This window comes from Pleuronectes platessa, chromosome 12, assembly GCF_947347685.1.
Source record: "Pleuronectes platessa chromosome 12, fPlePla1.1, whole genome shotgun sequence".
Lineage (NCBI taxonomy): Eukaryota > Metazoa > Chordata > Actinopteri > Pleuronectiformes > Pleuronectidae > Pleuronectes > Pleuronectes platessa.
The window spans coordinates 7708574-7723311 of record NC_070637.1 but is presented as its reverse complement, the minus strand read 5'-3'; the positions used below and the strand labels follow the sequence as shown (position 1 = coordinate 7723311).

The window sequence follows — 14738 nt, the reverse complement described above, 5'->3', positions numbered from 1 at the left end:
GGCTTAACTCCATTCAACATGGAAACTAGTCTTCCTTGTGATAAGGACTCATCTAATTGAAACTTTAAATGAAAGCTTAAAATGTACTTTAATCATACCACATCCCCTTATTCTACCTAAATCTGGTGTTTATTATTGTAATAGGTGTTCATGCCTAAAGTTCTGTTACACATTTAGAATTTTTATTTCATTTATTAGTTCTTTAATATTTTTTTTTCATGTTTTATTATATTTGAAGAGCACATTGTAACTTAGTTTTGAGACGTGCTATCTGTACATAAAGATATTATTATATTTGTTATTTTTATTATTAATAAAATCATACATATAAAAGTTTCATTTAAAAAAAGCAGTGAACAACGTGCAGATATGAGGCGCTCTACAAGTCAAACAGCTGTATACTGACCAATGTAACCCCCCCCTGGGAAGGAGGCAGAGGGAGTTGTGGAGAAGACTCTTTGGCTGGGAGGCAGCTCGTAGCTGGCATCCTGGTCGTCACCCAGATCCTCATACAAACAGTCATTACCCTGGGAATGACATACATACAATGTTTCAAACAAATATATCAGACAAAATTAATATTTAAATTACTAGCAATTTCCAACTCACGTAATCCGGTTCAGAGAGCTGATCATCAAAATCCCCGTCATCATCTGTACACACAAACATTTACAGGGATGTAATTGTAAAGGGTGAAATATATGAAACAGAGATGGGAGATTTCTGATTTGTGAATTCATTAAACCAGCAGTTGAATAAAATATATTAAATACCAGCACATTTCTAATTTTAAAACAAGGCCGCATCTCTAGCCGAGCGTATCTCCTTGGCTCTCTGTTGAATAAACTCTCAACAAGTGATGCCATCACAATTTGAATCAAGCAATTTGTACAGAAGCTTCACATATACAAGCCCAGTGTGTTTCTCAAAACAACATCTAGAAACAGGTGAAGGGTGTATATAGATATAGATAAATAAATATGGCATATTTAATATGGTATGTTGTGTTTTCCATTCACTTGAATAGGCGTGTGATGTCAGGCCTTTGGAAACCACTGTAAACTTGTTTCTAAAGCTCAGGTGTTACTGATACGTCATCACAGGGTGATGAAATTAATGTGAAAGAACGTGGGCTGAACCTGGTCAGATTCAGCAGCAAAAAGTAAACCGCAAAGTTTAAGGTATTATTCCATTAAGCAGCCAGCAGGTAAGAATTTAGTCTGAGGCAGTTGGTGAATTAAAAAGGATTAATGGTGTTAAAAGTGTTGTGAAAGAGAATAAACACCACTCCAGGTACAGACGTTCTGCAAAGTTCAGTAACACGACTCAATCCCTGCTCTTGTGACTAAAAACATGAGGGTCTGTGAAACCCACACAGTCTAATTCTAGTCTTGAGACAAAATTGACACTTCTCAATACATACTGTCTATGTGAGACTTCTCTGCTATCAGCCTTTTTTCCAAATCTGTCTTGTTCACTGTTCTAATTTCTGCAAAAATTCACTCCAGGGTGAACTGAAGTTGACATAAGGGTTCAATAGTCGGACTTAGTCCAATCTTCCAGTTACAGTCCTTCTAGTGAGGATTTCCATTCTGTGTATCATGTTTCCTTGCTGAGTTTTGGTGTTTGGAGATATGAAGTCTGAATTTTGTTAAGAAAAGAAGTAACTTTGAATAATATTCACTTGAAATGGCAAATACTGTGAACCACTCATATGTCAATAGTGCTGGGGATCTCTTTGTGACCAGAGAGGTGGTCAGTAACTCTTTCAATAAGGGCATTTGAGTGTTGTTATAAGACAGACATCAAAAAAGAATAATTCCATGTGTCAATGTTGAATCAACAGATGGTGACTTCTTTACTTCATTAACACTTTTTCATTTGCCGCAGTGTTAAAGACACAGGCCTTACCTCTGTAATCTCTCTCAGGTAGCTTTGGACACGGCTTGTTTTTAAATCTGTAATGTAGAGAGATATTGTCATTCATTAAAGTGGAATTGTTTGACAAGTGATACTTTGTCTTGGTGCAGGACAAGATTCTCTCACATGTACCACAGCAGGTGGTTTAAGTGCACATGGCTGACTGATGTGCATATTTTATAGAAAGGATGAGAAAAAATACACCTTTCGTTAAAGTATCTATCCTTACACGTCAATAGAGGACTTATTTCAGGAAAGGAAAGTGAGAGAACAGACATCTGTTGAAGATATTTTTGGTTTGTGGTTTTTCTCTCTTTCCAAAGCCTGTGAAAGAGGAATCGACATCCTCCCCCGATGCTTATATGCGAACAAACACACACACAAACATGACATTGAAAATTTAGATCACCAAACTTCCCAGAGGTTTGTCTCCTGTGTCAAAAGGAAATTTGTAAGAATGTAGTACTGACCTTCTTAGTTTACTCAGAAAGCTGTCATCTTTTTTCCTGATGTCCTGAACTATCTTTTGAAGCTGCCTGGAAAACACATACAATAATTTTGTTATTCAGAGAAAAATCTTCGGATGTATGCAATGTTTTAAATAAAAGGATAAACTTATGGATATATTTTTAGTTTGCAAAGTTACAATCAAAACATTGGGGAGGTAAATGCAGTATATCTACAAGACTTCTATGTAATTTCCCAAATATATAAAAAAAAATTCATGCAATAAAAAAGCAACATGAAGAGAAGACTAACATGAGGGACTAACAGGGAGGATGGAAGTCAGTCAGAGTTAAAGGTCCTAAGAGAAAGTCTTTGGACTCTAAAATGTCTAGATCATGATTTTAGCGGGCTCAAATAAAGGAAACCAGACTTTCTCATTCAAATGGTAAATGGATTTGTATAGCGCTTTTCTAGTCTTGATGACCACTCAAAGCGCTTTACATTACAGTTTCACCCATTCACACACACATTTATACAGTGCATCTATCCCAGCGCTTTGTTATTCTATGGGGGGCCATTCGGGGTTCAGCATCTTGCCCAAGGACACTTCAGCATGCAGATGGTTCAGACTGGGAATCGAACCGCCGACCTTCAGGTTGGAGGACGACCACCTTACCCCTCAGCCACAGCCGCCATTCAACCCAATGTTACCTCCACTAAAATCTGTGCTTCTTTCAGTTTGCACTAAACATCATACATTACGTCCACATTTGTGCATCAGACAGGCCACAAAGAAAACATTGAATGTTTCTAAAAAGAAATCGAATGTTGGACTAAAAATGGTTGGACTTGGGAATACTCTTAAAATGCAACTTTGAAAAATGAAATGAAATAAAAGTTTTATTTTTTATGTTCTCGATTTATTTATGATTTATTTTGTCTTGCAGTTAAAGCCACTGGCCAGTAGGATGTGCAGCGGCCCCCTCAGCATCCTCTACTTCCTGCTTCTTGCTGTGTCAGGTCAGCATAGGTCAACAGTGTCAAGGTGACTAATGAAAATAAAATGTTGACGCAGAATGTTGCACTGTCTAAGAGAAATGTGCAAATTCTGTAAGCATGTCGATTTTTTGTAGTTTGTGGGAACAAGTGCGTTCTCATCACAATTGCTAGCATGCAGCTAAACTAGGTGAATTGAAAGGACAAATACTGATTGATAAAAAGTGAGCTGACAGCTAAGTTGTGAGCCAACAGGTGAAAACTGAACTAGCAACCTAGGAGTGAGCTAATAGCTAAGATGGGAGCTAACAGCTAAGACGTAATCTAACAGGTCAAATGTGAGCAAACGACTCTAATGTGAGCTAATAGCTAAGATGTGAGCTAAAAGATGTAACGTGAGCTAACAGACTATGAGTGAGCTAACTTCTAAGAAGTGCGATAGTAGCTTAGAAGTATGCCAATCGCAGACAGGTGAGCTAGAAGCTAGGAGGGTGAAACCTCGTGCAGAAGGAGAAGTGGTAAAGGAGCCCTGATGCTGCTGTGGAGATGCTACAACCAGAAGGAAGAAAACATTGAAGGGCACAACAAGAAATGTACATTTTGTTCATTTGTGTCCTATGATGACACAACAGACATAACACATATGGACTAACTTGCCATTTTTGTGATTGTTACCTCTGCAGAGTTTGATACCAGGAAGGAAATTACTGAGTTTATTTGCATCATCATCAGACATCGGACTCCTCTCCAAACCGAAGCAGTTGTAGCCATATCATCAGAGAGGTTAGTGTAATATATGTATATATATATATATATGTATTCCATAATTCAGTAAGGGTCTTGAAGGATGTTATAGAAATTGAGGTTGGCCTTTGATAGGAAACATCTTCTCCACCCCTGCTCTTGATAAATGCCTACTTTAGACCTTTTGACAGTAGCCACCTGGCAGGGAACTTGAAAGAAACACTTGATTAGGCTAACATGAATAATTAGTCAAACTTGTGTTTACCTGCTAGTTCATGTCATAATGACTTCATGATGACTTCTGAACATATTTTCTACAGTTTAAACCCTTTGTCACTTTGTCAAAGATGTTTTACCACAGAAGTCATTTAAAACTTCAAATTAAAAACCTTCATTTTTTGTCCAAGGTACCAAACATAGCAACAGTTTAGCAGATATTTTAAAGGATTTGCCAAAAGTGACGGCGTGTCATCGTCCACATACGTAGATACCAAAGTTCAAATAAAACTGGACGTCTTACCGAAACTTTTCCGCGGCAGGAGCGGTGAATTTAGTTAACATATCCATATTCATGTTAAAATCGGCAGTATATGTTTTTGGGTCTTCATCCCTCTCGTGCATTAAGCCTGTGGTGTCAGATGTTTTGCAGCAGCGTAAATGAATGCTGTTTGGCTAAAAGTCACGTCTTTGTCAAAGAGGGGAGGGAATGTGTTCATACCCGCATCTGTGAGAAAAATCACTTCTCTTTTCCACTCCCTGCGTCACACACACACAGACACACACACAGACACACACACACACAAACACACACACACACACACACACACACACACACACACACACACACACACCCACACACACACACACACACACACACACACACACACACACACACACACACACACACAAACACACACTCAAACACACTCGAAAACAGATTTCAGTTAGCAAACTTTGAACGAACCTCTTGCATCACATCTCACTCGACTCTAAATTCTACTTCTAGCACTAACCCTAACCCAGACACTGCCATTTCAACTGCTACTCCCAACTAAATAGTGGCGTCCACTATCAAGTGGACCCCACTCTATATACTGTATATCCCCTGACTGAGGTCACTGGAGGAGGCCTTCGACTTAGTGCATGTATGTTTTGGAACCGTTTTGGTTTTAAAAGCTTCCTCTTTACAAAGAATCTTTGTCATTACTGATGTCACCGCAGGGCACCCAGGGACTGTTTTTAGTCTAGATCTATGGGAAAAGGTCTTGTTCCATGTGACATGGAAAGTACCATGTTGTAATCCATTTTCTATATATGGAAGGGTGAATAAATGTGTGTTGATCCTTTCCTCATTTGAATGGAAGAGGATGATGTGTGTGTGTGTGTGGTTGTGTGTCTGACCACCAAGGGGATTTTTGCTAAATACATGTCTTCTCTGCCTCTGATCACAGTGAACCACAGCAGAGAGGGATAAACCAAGACGCTGTCTGTGTCGAGAAATGTACACAACTATTAAAGAAATAATGAGACAGCTCTGGATTTTTAAGGAAGCACTATGAGACAAAAAGCCATTTGTCACTATTCAGTCTGGAATTGAATGGGAAATTATTTGGAAAAATTACTGTACATGAATCTTTACCATCCTTCATTCTGTAGCTTTGACCTGCACAGAAAAGAATACAAAACTAAATAAAAAATAAGTGAAATTTAATTGCAATAGTTTGATTAAAGTTTGATGCAATAGTTTGATTAAAGTTTTACATGCATGTTAACAAAATCTTAATTTAAAACAAATTCATTTTTCGGTGGACTTGACAGAGAAATCCAACCTCACTTGAATTTGAAAATGGATTAAAAATTTTATACGGGAAGCATTTTTTTTAATCTGAATTTGCATGTAAAATTTGTAATATCAATTTTTAAATATGCATTAAACCATTAATCGAACCTTTCATTTTTGTGATTTAGACTTTGGAAGGAACAACGCTTTTTCAAACACAAATATCTGTAATTATGCACATATCAATTATAAATACTCAAATATATTTAAAATAGATACACACATCACATAACTCTTTTTTATTTAATAGTCGCAGTTTATATGAGACACACATTTTCACACCCACATAAGCCAAACACACATGGGGATAAATGAAGAGGGACTTATTTCACAAACATGAACAAACACATGCTCACAAATGTGCAGGTGCAGTCAGACAAGCAGACCTAAATCCTTCTTATGCAGCTCTATGTGTGTACAAGTACAAAATACCTGTATGCATATACACCCACCTGGACACTTATTTTATTTATATATATCTTCGTCATAAATCACTTTACCTGCTGTCACCTTCTGTCATTTTGAATTCTTTATTTAAAAATTATCAAAACTGACTATCCCAATGGAGATGTATAGTATTGTGTATTTTGGCAATGAACTCAGTGCTCCTCCATGATGCCCATATAACAGTAGCAGCAGATGATTTAGGACACAGGTGCTTCGAATGATAGAGCATGAAACATATGGAAAGAAAAGAACTGAAGGATGAAGAGAGGCTGAAGAGAAATGGGTATAATGGAGGTGTGTGATGACTGATGTATTTAATTGTTACTCACGGTTGGTGGATGAGACTAAACTTGCTCATGTCACTGTCAGACAGGTTCTGTGAAAGCATTAGAGAAATCAGTTGTAAACACAAGAAAAACTGGAGACCACAGAGTTCACACACGACTGTGATTCCTTGTAGCAGAGATGACCCTGCAACCTTGTCACTTCACTAAATACATGTGTTTGAATAGAGGTGGTGGTACTTGTAGAAATGCATTACCTCTCTGATAACAGGAGAGGGCAGCATCTCACAAAGGGCCACTTTCTGATGTCACCTCATTTTATTTCTGGAGAGCTAATAGTGAGATGCAGGGTCATATATATTGCATATATTATTATAATATCTTGCAGGACTTCACTTCACACAGGCCATTATTCATGGGCAGATATTGCAGCACCTTAACAGGGACCCAACCTTGGAGGTTGGGTGCCTTGCTCAAGGGCTTACTGATGATATATATAGATGGTGTAAATATTTATATGGGGAACAGTAAGAACAGGAGCAGTAAGTCAAATCTTTTTATTTAGGGCCTGTTTGCCACTGATGTATTGCAACAATGACACCAAAAATATCCAAACACAGTGGGAGTCAATATCCTGGAGAACGGAAAGGGCGGAGACCTAATCTCTTTAAAGAAAAGCACGGATCAAAACGTGTGTTTTCTTCCCCATTACAATGTTTCCCTCTTGCAAATAAAAACTGTCAACTTTCAGGTGAAGGGCTTGTATTCAAACAACACGCTGACACCACAGTCACAGTTTTAATAAATCAACAAACCTTTAAAAAGTGTCCTAATTCTTGCTGCATTCAAATTTTTATTGCATTTTAATGTCTGTGTTACAGTAAGACAAAGGAGATTTGTAAATGAAAGGGAAATGATTACCATAAAATATGCAACAAAATCCCACTAAATTATGTATCCCCCCTCTCCATTCATAATTTATCGCTCCAAGCCGTTACCAGCTCCGTCTCTCCTCTGTTTTATTATTATTGTAATGAAATGAAAATCCAGGACAACAGACATTTGTGAGAACGTGTTTATTGTTCTCCTGCGTTTGTAAGATCTCAAATGTACAAATGGATAGAAGCTTGTTAGAAGGGGTTAATGTAGGAGCTGTGGGTCTAACGTGGCTAGTTAATTTACACATGAGTAATGCATGGACGGCCCTTTATCTGCAGCGTCTCCTGTGGAACATGTGTAATGATGTATTGTTAATGCCCCTGCAGTTAATTGTGTGGTAGTTTTTCAAAGCTGCTTATAATGTATCCCAGACTTTCCGCAGGGATGGAGCTTGAAAATGCAGCTCACAATACACCAGTGTGTGAAAATGGGCACTTTGGTGCAACAGAAACATGCATTATCTCTCTAAGCAGAGCTTTTGATTTAATCATTTGTAAATCAGAGAGTGAGATCACTTAATATGAAAGGCTCCTTCAAAGATCTGAACCCTGGCCTCACAGATACGCTCTTGATCATCCCACTACCTTACAGGGAAGAAAAAAAACCTGTCTGTATAAAATCAGACTTAGCCTTTTGACACCGAATAAAATATCAAATAGTCCGCCCCAGTGGATACTCTGGCATTGCTCCCACATTGAATTATTTATAGAATTATCTGTGCTTGTTCGAATGAGACACAACAGTTTTTACAAGCTGCAGCCTCTTTTTTACAATAAACTCGAACCCTCACTCACAGTATAAAACCATCAGTCACATTTAAGTTTATACATGTTTTTATATCTTAAATTAAGTCCACAACAGCAGAAATTCACTTCACTTCAAAGTCAGCTTTATTTCTTACTGGCAATACTCTGCATTTCAATTCATGAGCTGTAGATTATTTCTATATTTGTTTTATTTGTCTATATTTTACATTTAAGATTTCTTTTAAAACCATCTTGTGTGAGATTTAAATATGTCTTGTGACACCATGTAAAAGTAAAGTATTGTATAGGTCTCTTCCAATTGGCAAGTGATAGATTTTAATATTATCTCTGCACTGAAATCAATCCCATTTGAGTGAGTATATTGCTAATTTTTCATCTTCACCTCAGTGGTAATACGTCGTAATTATCAACCAGTCTTTTGGGGTATGTTCCAGTCCTCTAAAAACTTAAATCCTGTCTAGAGAAACATCTCGGCCTCCTAAAGTGAATATTTAACGTTCATTCCAAGTTTTCTTCTCTACAGGGAAGAGTTGTTTTTTCTTCTACATCTTTTTCCTTTAAAAAAACAAAAATCGTCTTAGTGTGAAATTTGCACTCATTTGCAGTCAAACATGTTTTGGCAAATCTGATAGACACATAGCCTGTTTAAGAAAAAGCATGACAACAGATAACAAGGAAAGCCATCACAAACAAGATGGATGTCTTATAGAAGAATCGGAAAATGTGTTTCCCTCTCTCCGGGAAAGTTTTCTCTCCACCTTGAATGTGACTATTTCAGTCAAATATAAAAACATTTGATTTCTGATGTGGTTACTAAACATGTTTTATGAACTTACAGACACAAATACTTTCTCGAACGCTACTAGAAATTGTTTTGCAGAAATACAGAATCTTTTTAATATTATGTAAAGGACAAATTGTAAATGGGCTACGGATGTTTAAGATTATTTCTTTGGCTTAAAGTAGATCACATCAGGGTAATTTAATAGATGCTATAATCCTATAAAAACTCTACACATAGCAGCTTCAAATAATGGTAGAAAATCCACTTGTGACCACCTGAGGGCCTCAATTTAAGAATGTGTTCTTAAAATAAGGTGCGGTCAGATGCATTGTTGGTGCACTGTTGTCTCGAGGCAGCAGAAAATGATTTCACAACCAACATCTCGGTAGGATGTCAGTGGCACAGTGTTATTTTCATGATGCATCATCAATATAGTGCCTATGTAGGCAAGTGCTCAACACACTGGTCGTCTGCTCTGCTGGTTTTCACTTGCCTTTCACTTGTCTGCAGAGAATTGTTCTCAGTTATTACCTGGCAAGTCTGCTTTTATAATGCGGGTGCAAGCACATCTGGCTTTTAATGGGAGATGGCAACCTGTGTATTGAATGATACAACCAAAACACAGGCATACTATAATTAAGAAACAATGTAAAACCCTCAAGAACCATACACCTGGCAGAGTGTCTATTTCCTATACACTGTAGATTCAGTAGATTACATTTTTTTTCCTGATAAAGCACATATCATTAGTATTTCAGTGTTCCACAGCAGGTGTTTGATACCAACAACAAAGTCATCATGTGATACATGTTCCCATAGATGTGTGCATAGGCTCTCCTTTTTGAGTGGCCTTTGTTTGTAGTGTGGATGTCAAACACACAAGTTGAAAGTGACTTCTTCAACCAGCCCAAGTGTCACAGAGATGGAGGCTGACAGTTCTTTTGATCCCTTTTAATCTGTCTACCAGTGTGATCGAACAGGCATCAAAAAGATGGAGATTGCCTTTATCTGAGCCTGGCTGGCTCACTGTCATTCCCATCCACCCTGTAGTACACTGTTGTGTATTGCCAGCCACCCCTCAACCACAATTACTTATGTCTCCATTCATTCTTAACAAATGATGAGGAGTTACTGTTGGTGTAAGGTGAAGAAGACGCCTCCCAGGCAGAGCGTGGTGTTTTCATCTGACAGCAGTTTAAAGCTGTGCTGCCTACTATCTTGTATCTACTGATTTTATGACCTGTGCTCCATCTATTGTATAAACCTAATATAAATATGCAAAGTAAGTCAAAGGCAAAGTTCAGGAGCGACACACTTGCTGCATGACATTCAGACCCTCTCTGCCCTTAGCACACAATGACCTTAGTCCTTGATGACTCAATCCTCCTTTCTCCCACTGCAATTCAGCAGGCAAGGGTTTACAAATGTTTGTGATCATGCATGTATATGAAATTCACAGCAACATGTCTTAATCTTGCAGAAACATACAGTATTATAGATGTGCATATTTAGATATAATAGGTGAATGTACACTGGAGGTTCTACAGGTGCACAATAGAGAGCATCCTGACTGGCTGCATCACCGCCTGGTATGGCAGCTGCACCGCCCTGAACCGTAAGGCTTTACAGAGGGTGGTGAAGTCTGCCCAGCACATCACCAGGACGGCACTACCATCCATAGAGGACCTCTACACCCAGCGGTGCAGGAAGAAGAGCAGCCGGATTATTAAAGACCCCTTTCACCCCAGCCATAAACATTTTTGCCTGCTGCCGGCTGGCCGACGGTGCCGCAGCATCCGGGCCCGCACCACCATTCTCAGAGACAGTTTCTTCCCCCAGGCCATAAGACTTTTAAACTCCTCTGAACTGCAATGATTCCACCAGACCAGCACCGTGACATATTTGCATATTGCACATAAATGCACTATTGTTGTTTTATTTTCTCTTCAGCTGTTTATATATATATTTATATATATATACTTTATTTCTATTTGAAATTTTGATATTCTATTTTATTCTATTTTATACTATTTCTATTTTATTTTATAGGTTGTAATTACTTGAGCATTGCTAGAAGAGAGCCTGTGACTCAAGCATTTCACTGCCAGCGACTGCTTAATGTTATTGTTGTGCATTTGATAATAACAATCTTGAATCTTGAATCTTGAATCTTGAATCTTGAATCTCAGACTTGTGTAGGCTCCACACTATGACTGGGCAATGGGAGGAATTTATCGTCTACCTGCGAATGGCCATCATCGTTTTTTTGGGGGAGAGACGATTTGGTGATGTATTTTGTGGCCTGCCTCCTGAAGATTCACTTCAACTCTATAGATGATTCTAAACTTTTCTGTACTTTTCTTTAATTGAAAGAAAAGTACATCCACACACAAACATAACTGTGCAAATATATCGATTTGTGGGCTGGGTCTGGTGCAGAAAATGAAATTTCACTCTCAGATTGAACTGCAAAAGAAAAAAAACTTCTGTTTTCTGTCAAGAGGAACTGGATATTTAGAAAGAGCAACACTGAAGTGAAGAGCAGCAACTACTGAAACTCAGCCGAGATAAAAATGTCAAAACTAAAATCTGCGAAAATGCAGATTGAATATGACAGAGACAAAATACAAGGACACACAAGGACAGGACAAAACATGTTTTATATTCAAAGTGTGTTTTTTTAGTTTTAGTATAATATTAATCAGATAATTCATCACCTGACCCCCATCAACTGTATATATATACAGTACATAAATGTTTACCTCTATTTATTCTCTCACTATAATATACCATTTATACAAAGGCTTTTCCATCTTGTAGTTGTATTTATAATAATTTACGTAACTAATTGTACAATAAAATAGCGATTAATACATTACTTTGTATTGTTTTATTCTTTAAAAATAGATCACATAACAAAGTAAGTAATCATTTGAAAATGTAATGGGGAATAAAAAAGAGGAATATAAATTGATATATTAATATTTATCAATAAATATATTTTCAAAACAAATTTAATTGAATTAAAAGTCCCATTTCCTTTCCCATTTGCATTCCAATTTCTCCTCTGTGTTTCCTTTTTAATTATCTGTTTGATTTTCTTAGTTATTTTAGTTCTTCTCTTCTGTCTTCCCATGACACTTTTTGGTGACAGCTATCCCTAAACCCACATTGTTATTGTGGCTACAAGCAAACACAAATTAGGTTGCCATTACGTCTGTAGTGTTGACTGAATAGGTTATACGCCACCCTGGGGAGGCATAGAGTCACTGCATCTTGGGGCTTAATTGAGAACATGGTAAAATACGGAGTGAAACTTGATTTATTAAGTTGATTTATTGATTGCAAAACAAACAGCATTTTGATGATACTCTCGTTTGTTTGTTTCAGCCGGAGAACTACAATGTCCTGAAGTCTGAATTTCACCACTACGCAGAGGGATTTCGATTTCTACAGGTTTGCTACAGGAAGCAGAGTCATGTGACGACTCCCTGCTGCAAGTTGAGAGAGGGAGGGGGAGAAGAGAAAAATAGAGAGAAGACAGAGGTGGAATCAACCAGCTAACACAAAGTATGATATATTTTTTCATTACCTAATACTCCGATCAATGCGTACTATGCACAGTGACCACCCATGAAATCAAACTGATAGAGTGTGACTAGGAAGAATTGTTAGACTGGTTAAAGCAAAGGTGTGTGTAGACCATTGTGAGGCCATGAGGAAATATACTTGTTTAATACGGGTCTGTCTGAACCTGAGCTTAATAGAGGTCTGGTGCACTATGGGATCTATTAGACAATACACACCTACTATATATGTATTTTTCAGATTTGCACTGGTTACCTGCATGAAAGTCTATGCTCTGAAACATTGATCAGTCTGACTGATACAAATCCACAGTGAGCATATGTTAGGTGGTGAATAATCTGTTGGACTTTGTGGAAGTACAGTTTTTTAGTGGTGCAATATCCCACCTGAGATGGAATAAGTTCAGGGTCAGTGAATAATGAATAGAAGAGTAGATCCTTGCTCTCACAAAGTGGCCACTAAAAAGATGCATATGAATGAATGAATGCTTTAAGGGGCAGTGCACAGGACGTATTACTGAGGTATTAATAGGATCCTCAGAATACCAAATATTAGGAAGTTATAAACCCATGCTTAACTTATTTCCCGGCATAAAATCCTCTTCCCCCTCATGACTGAGGCAGATTAAATGATACTTAACTTAAATAAGTAGGGATCACAGCTTTAATAGCCCAGTGACTCATTTCACAGTTCTTACTTTCTGTAAAAATGAGTTGAAGTTCTGACCCATCAATGCTCAGTAATCACTACTACAATATGAGTTGAGTCATAATTACTTCATTATTAGATGAGTAATTAGTAATCTAGTTGGTTTCTAATCCTGACCCTAAACCCAAGTCTTAACTCTTAAACAGCCCTTTGAAGAAGTGACGACTGGCCAAAATGTCCTCACTTTCCTAAAATGTCCTCACACCGTAGATTGCAGTTCTACACCTATGGTGACAAGAGCAGCGAGAGCGAGAGTCCTTTCAAAGCAGAAGTTCCAACTGACTCACTCACTTTCAGGTCAGAAGGCCCCTCATTGCAAACGGTGTGTGGGAAGTCATGCAAGCAAGTTTACATGGTTACGTTTCATATCCTGCAAACTCTCCTTTGTGTTTCAACTGTGACAATTTCTTGGGTTGTTTAAGATTTTAAGTTAACTTCCTCAATTTATTCAATAAATATCAATTAAAAGGTTCAGGATATAGAAACACTTGTAGCTGAAGAAGAGAGAAAAAAGTCTAAACTGCTGCAATGTTTAATGTTAAAAATATTTTAACATAAAATATGAGTGAAACATGTTTATTAAGTAAATACATTTTTTCATTTTTGCAAAATGGGCACAAATTAATAAAACTAATCAAATTGTCCTGCTGTTTTAAATACGGCTGTCATAAAAATGATAACGATTGCTTGGAAGGATTTGTCCATTTGAATGTAATTAGAATAATAAACTAAACACAACCACACCATTTGAAACTGGAGAGGGACAGACTATTTTCTGAGAAAGCAGGTAAAATAGAAAAATGTGAGGGATTAACTCACCAGGAATCGTTGTCCATTAATCCTCAGCTTTCTTACGGTGGTAGCACATTCTGGCATTTTGTTCTGAGGGCAATAAACATTGATCTTAGTTTCTGAATTTACATGTAAACAGAGATAAGTTGTCGTTATGATCCCTCTGTCTTAACTGGGTTTCTACCAGTGCCTTATTTTTCTTCCTGTTTTTCTTGTACTCACCTGGCACATAAAGAGGGCTACTTGTGCCGGGTCCCATCCCTCACACTCCTCTCTGGACGGAAGGTTCATTTCTGTCTCAACAGGAAACCTCTGAGCAGGACTGTGCGTTTGAAAGTAAAGTAACAGACTGACCCGTTGGTAAGGAACGGCACACCATCCAGCTTCAGCAGGGAGAAGTACACACGGTGAGGTCACCTCATTAGAGGCCAAACAGATTATCCGTCTCTAAAAAAAAAATCTAACTTCTACTGCTATTGCAT

The 14738-nt window shown here is 37.8% G+C and overlaps 2 protein-coding genes across 5 annotated transcripts in view; one reads left to right on the top strand and one right to left on the bottom strand.

The window, feature by feature from the left end:
- The window catches only part of blnk (B cell linker), a 21422-nt gene extending 6684 nt beyond the window's left edge, over positions 1-14738 (bottom strand). The window contains exons 1-7 of one of the 2 annotated variants that reach the window (XM_053435868.1): positions 14479-14738; positions 14284-14346; positions 6724-6770; positions 2391-2456; positions 1912-1958; positions 610-653; positions 407-527 (exon numbers count right to left, since the gene is read on the bottom strand). In XM_053435868.1, the coding sequence (XP_053291843.1) occupies positions 407-527; positions 610-653; positions 1912-1958; positions 2391-2456; positions 6724-6770; positions 14284-14346; positions 14479-14547 (457 nt within the window). In that variant the 5' untranslated portion in view covers positions 14548-14738. Of the gene's footprint in view, positions 1-406; positions 528-609; positions 654-1911; positions 1959-2390; positions 2457-4627; positions 5267-6723; positions 6771-14283; positions 14347-14478 lie in introns of those variants that run through there. The other variant, XM_053435869.1, reaches the window with a different exon arrangement.
- Positions 3802-14738, top strand: part of dntt (deoxynucleotidyltransferase, terminal) — a 99883-nt gene continuing 88946 nt past the window's right edge. The window contains exons 1-3 of one of the 3 annotated variants that reach the window (XM_053435870.1): positions 3802-3956; positions 4047-4146; positions 12559-12738. The gene's annotated coding sequence lies outside the window, so the exon portion shown is untranslated. Of the gene's footprint in view, positions 4147-12494; positions 12739-14738 lie in introns of those variants that run through there. The other 2 variants (XM_053435871.1, XM_053435872.1) reach the window with 2 other exon arrangements.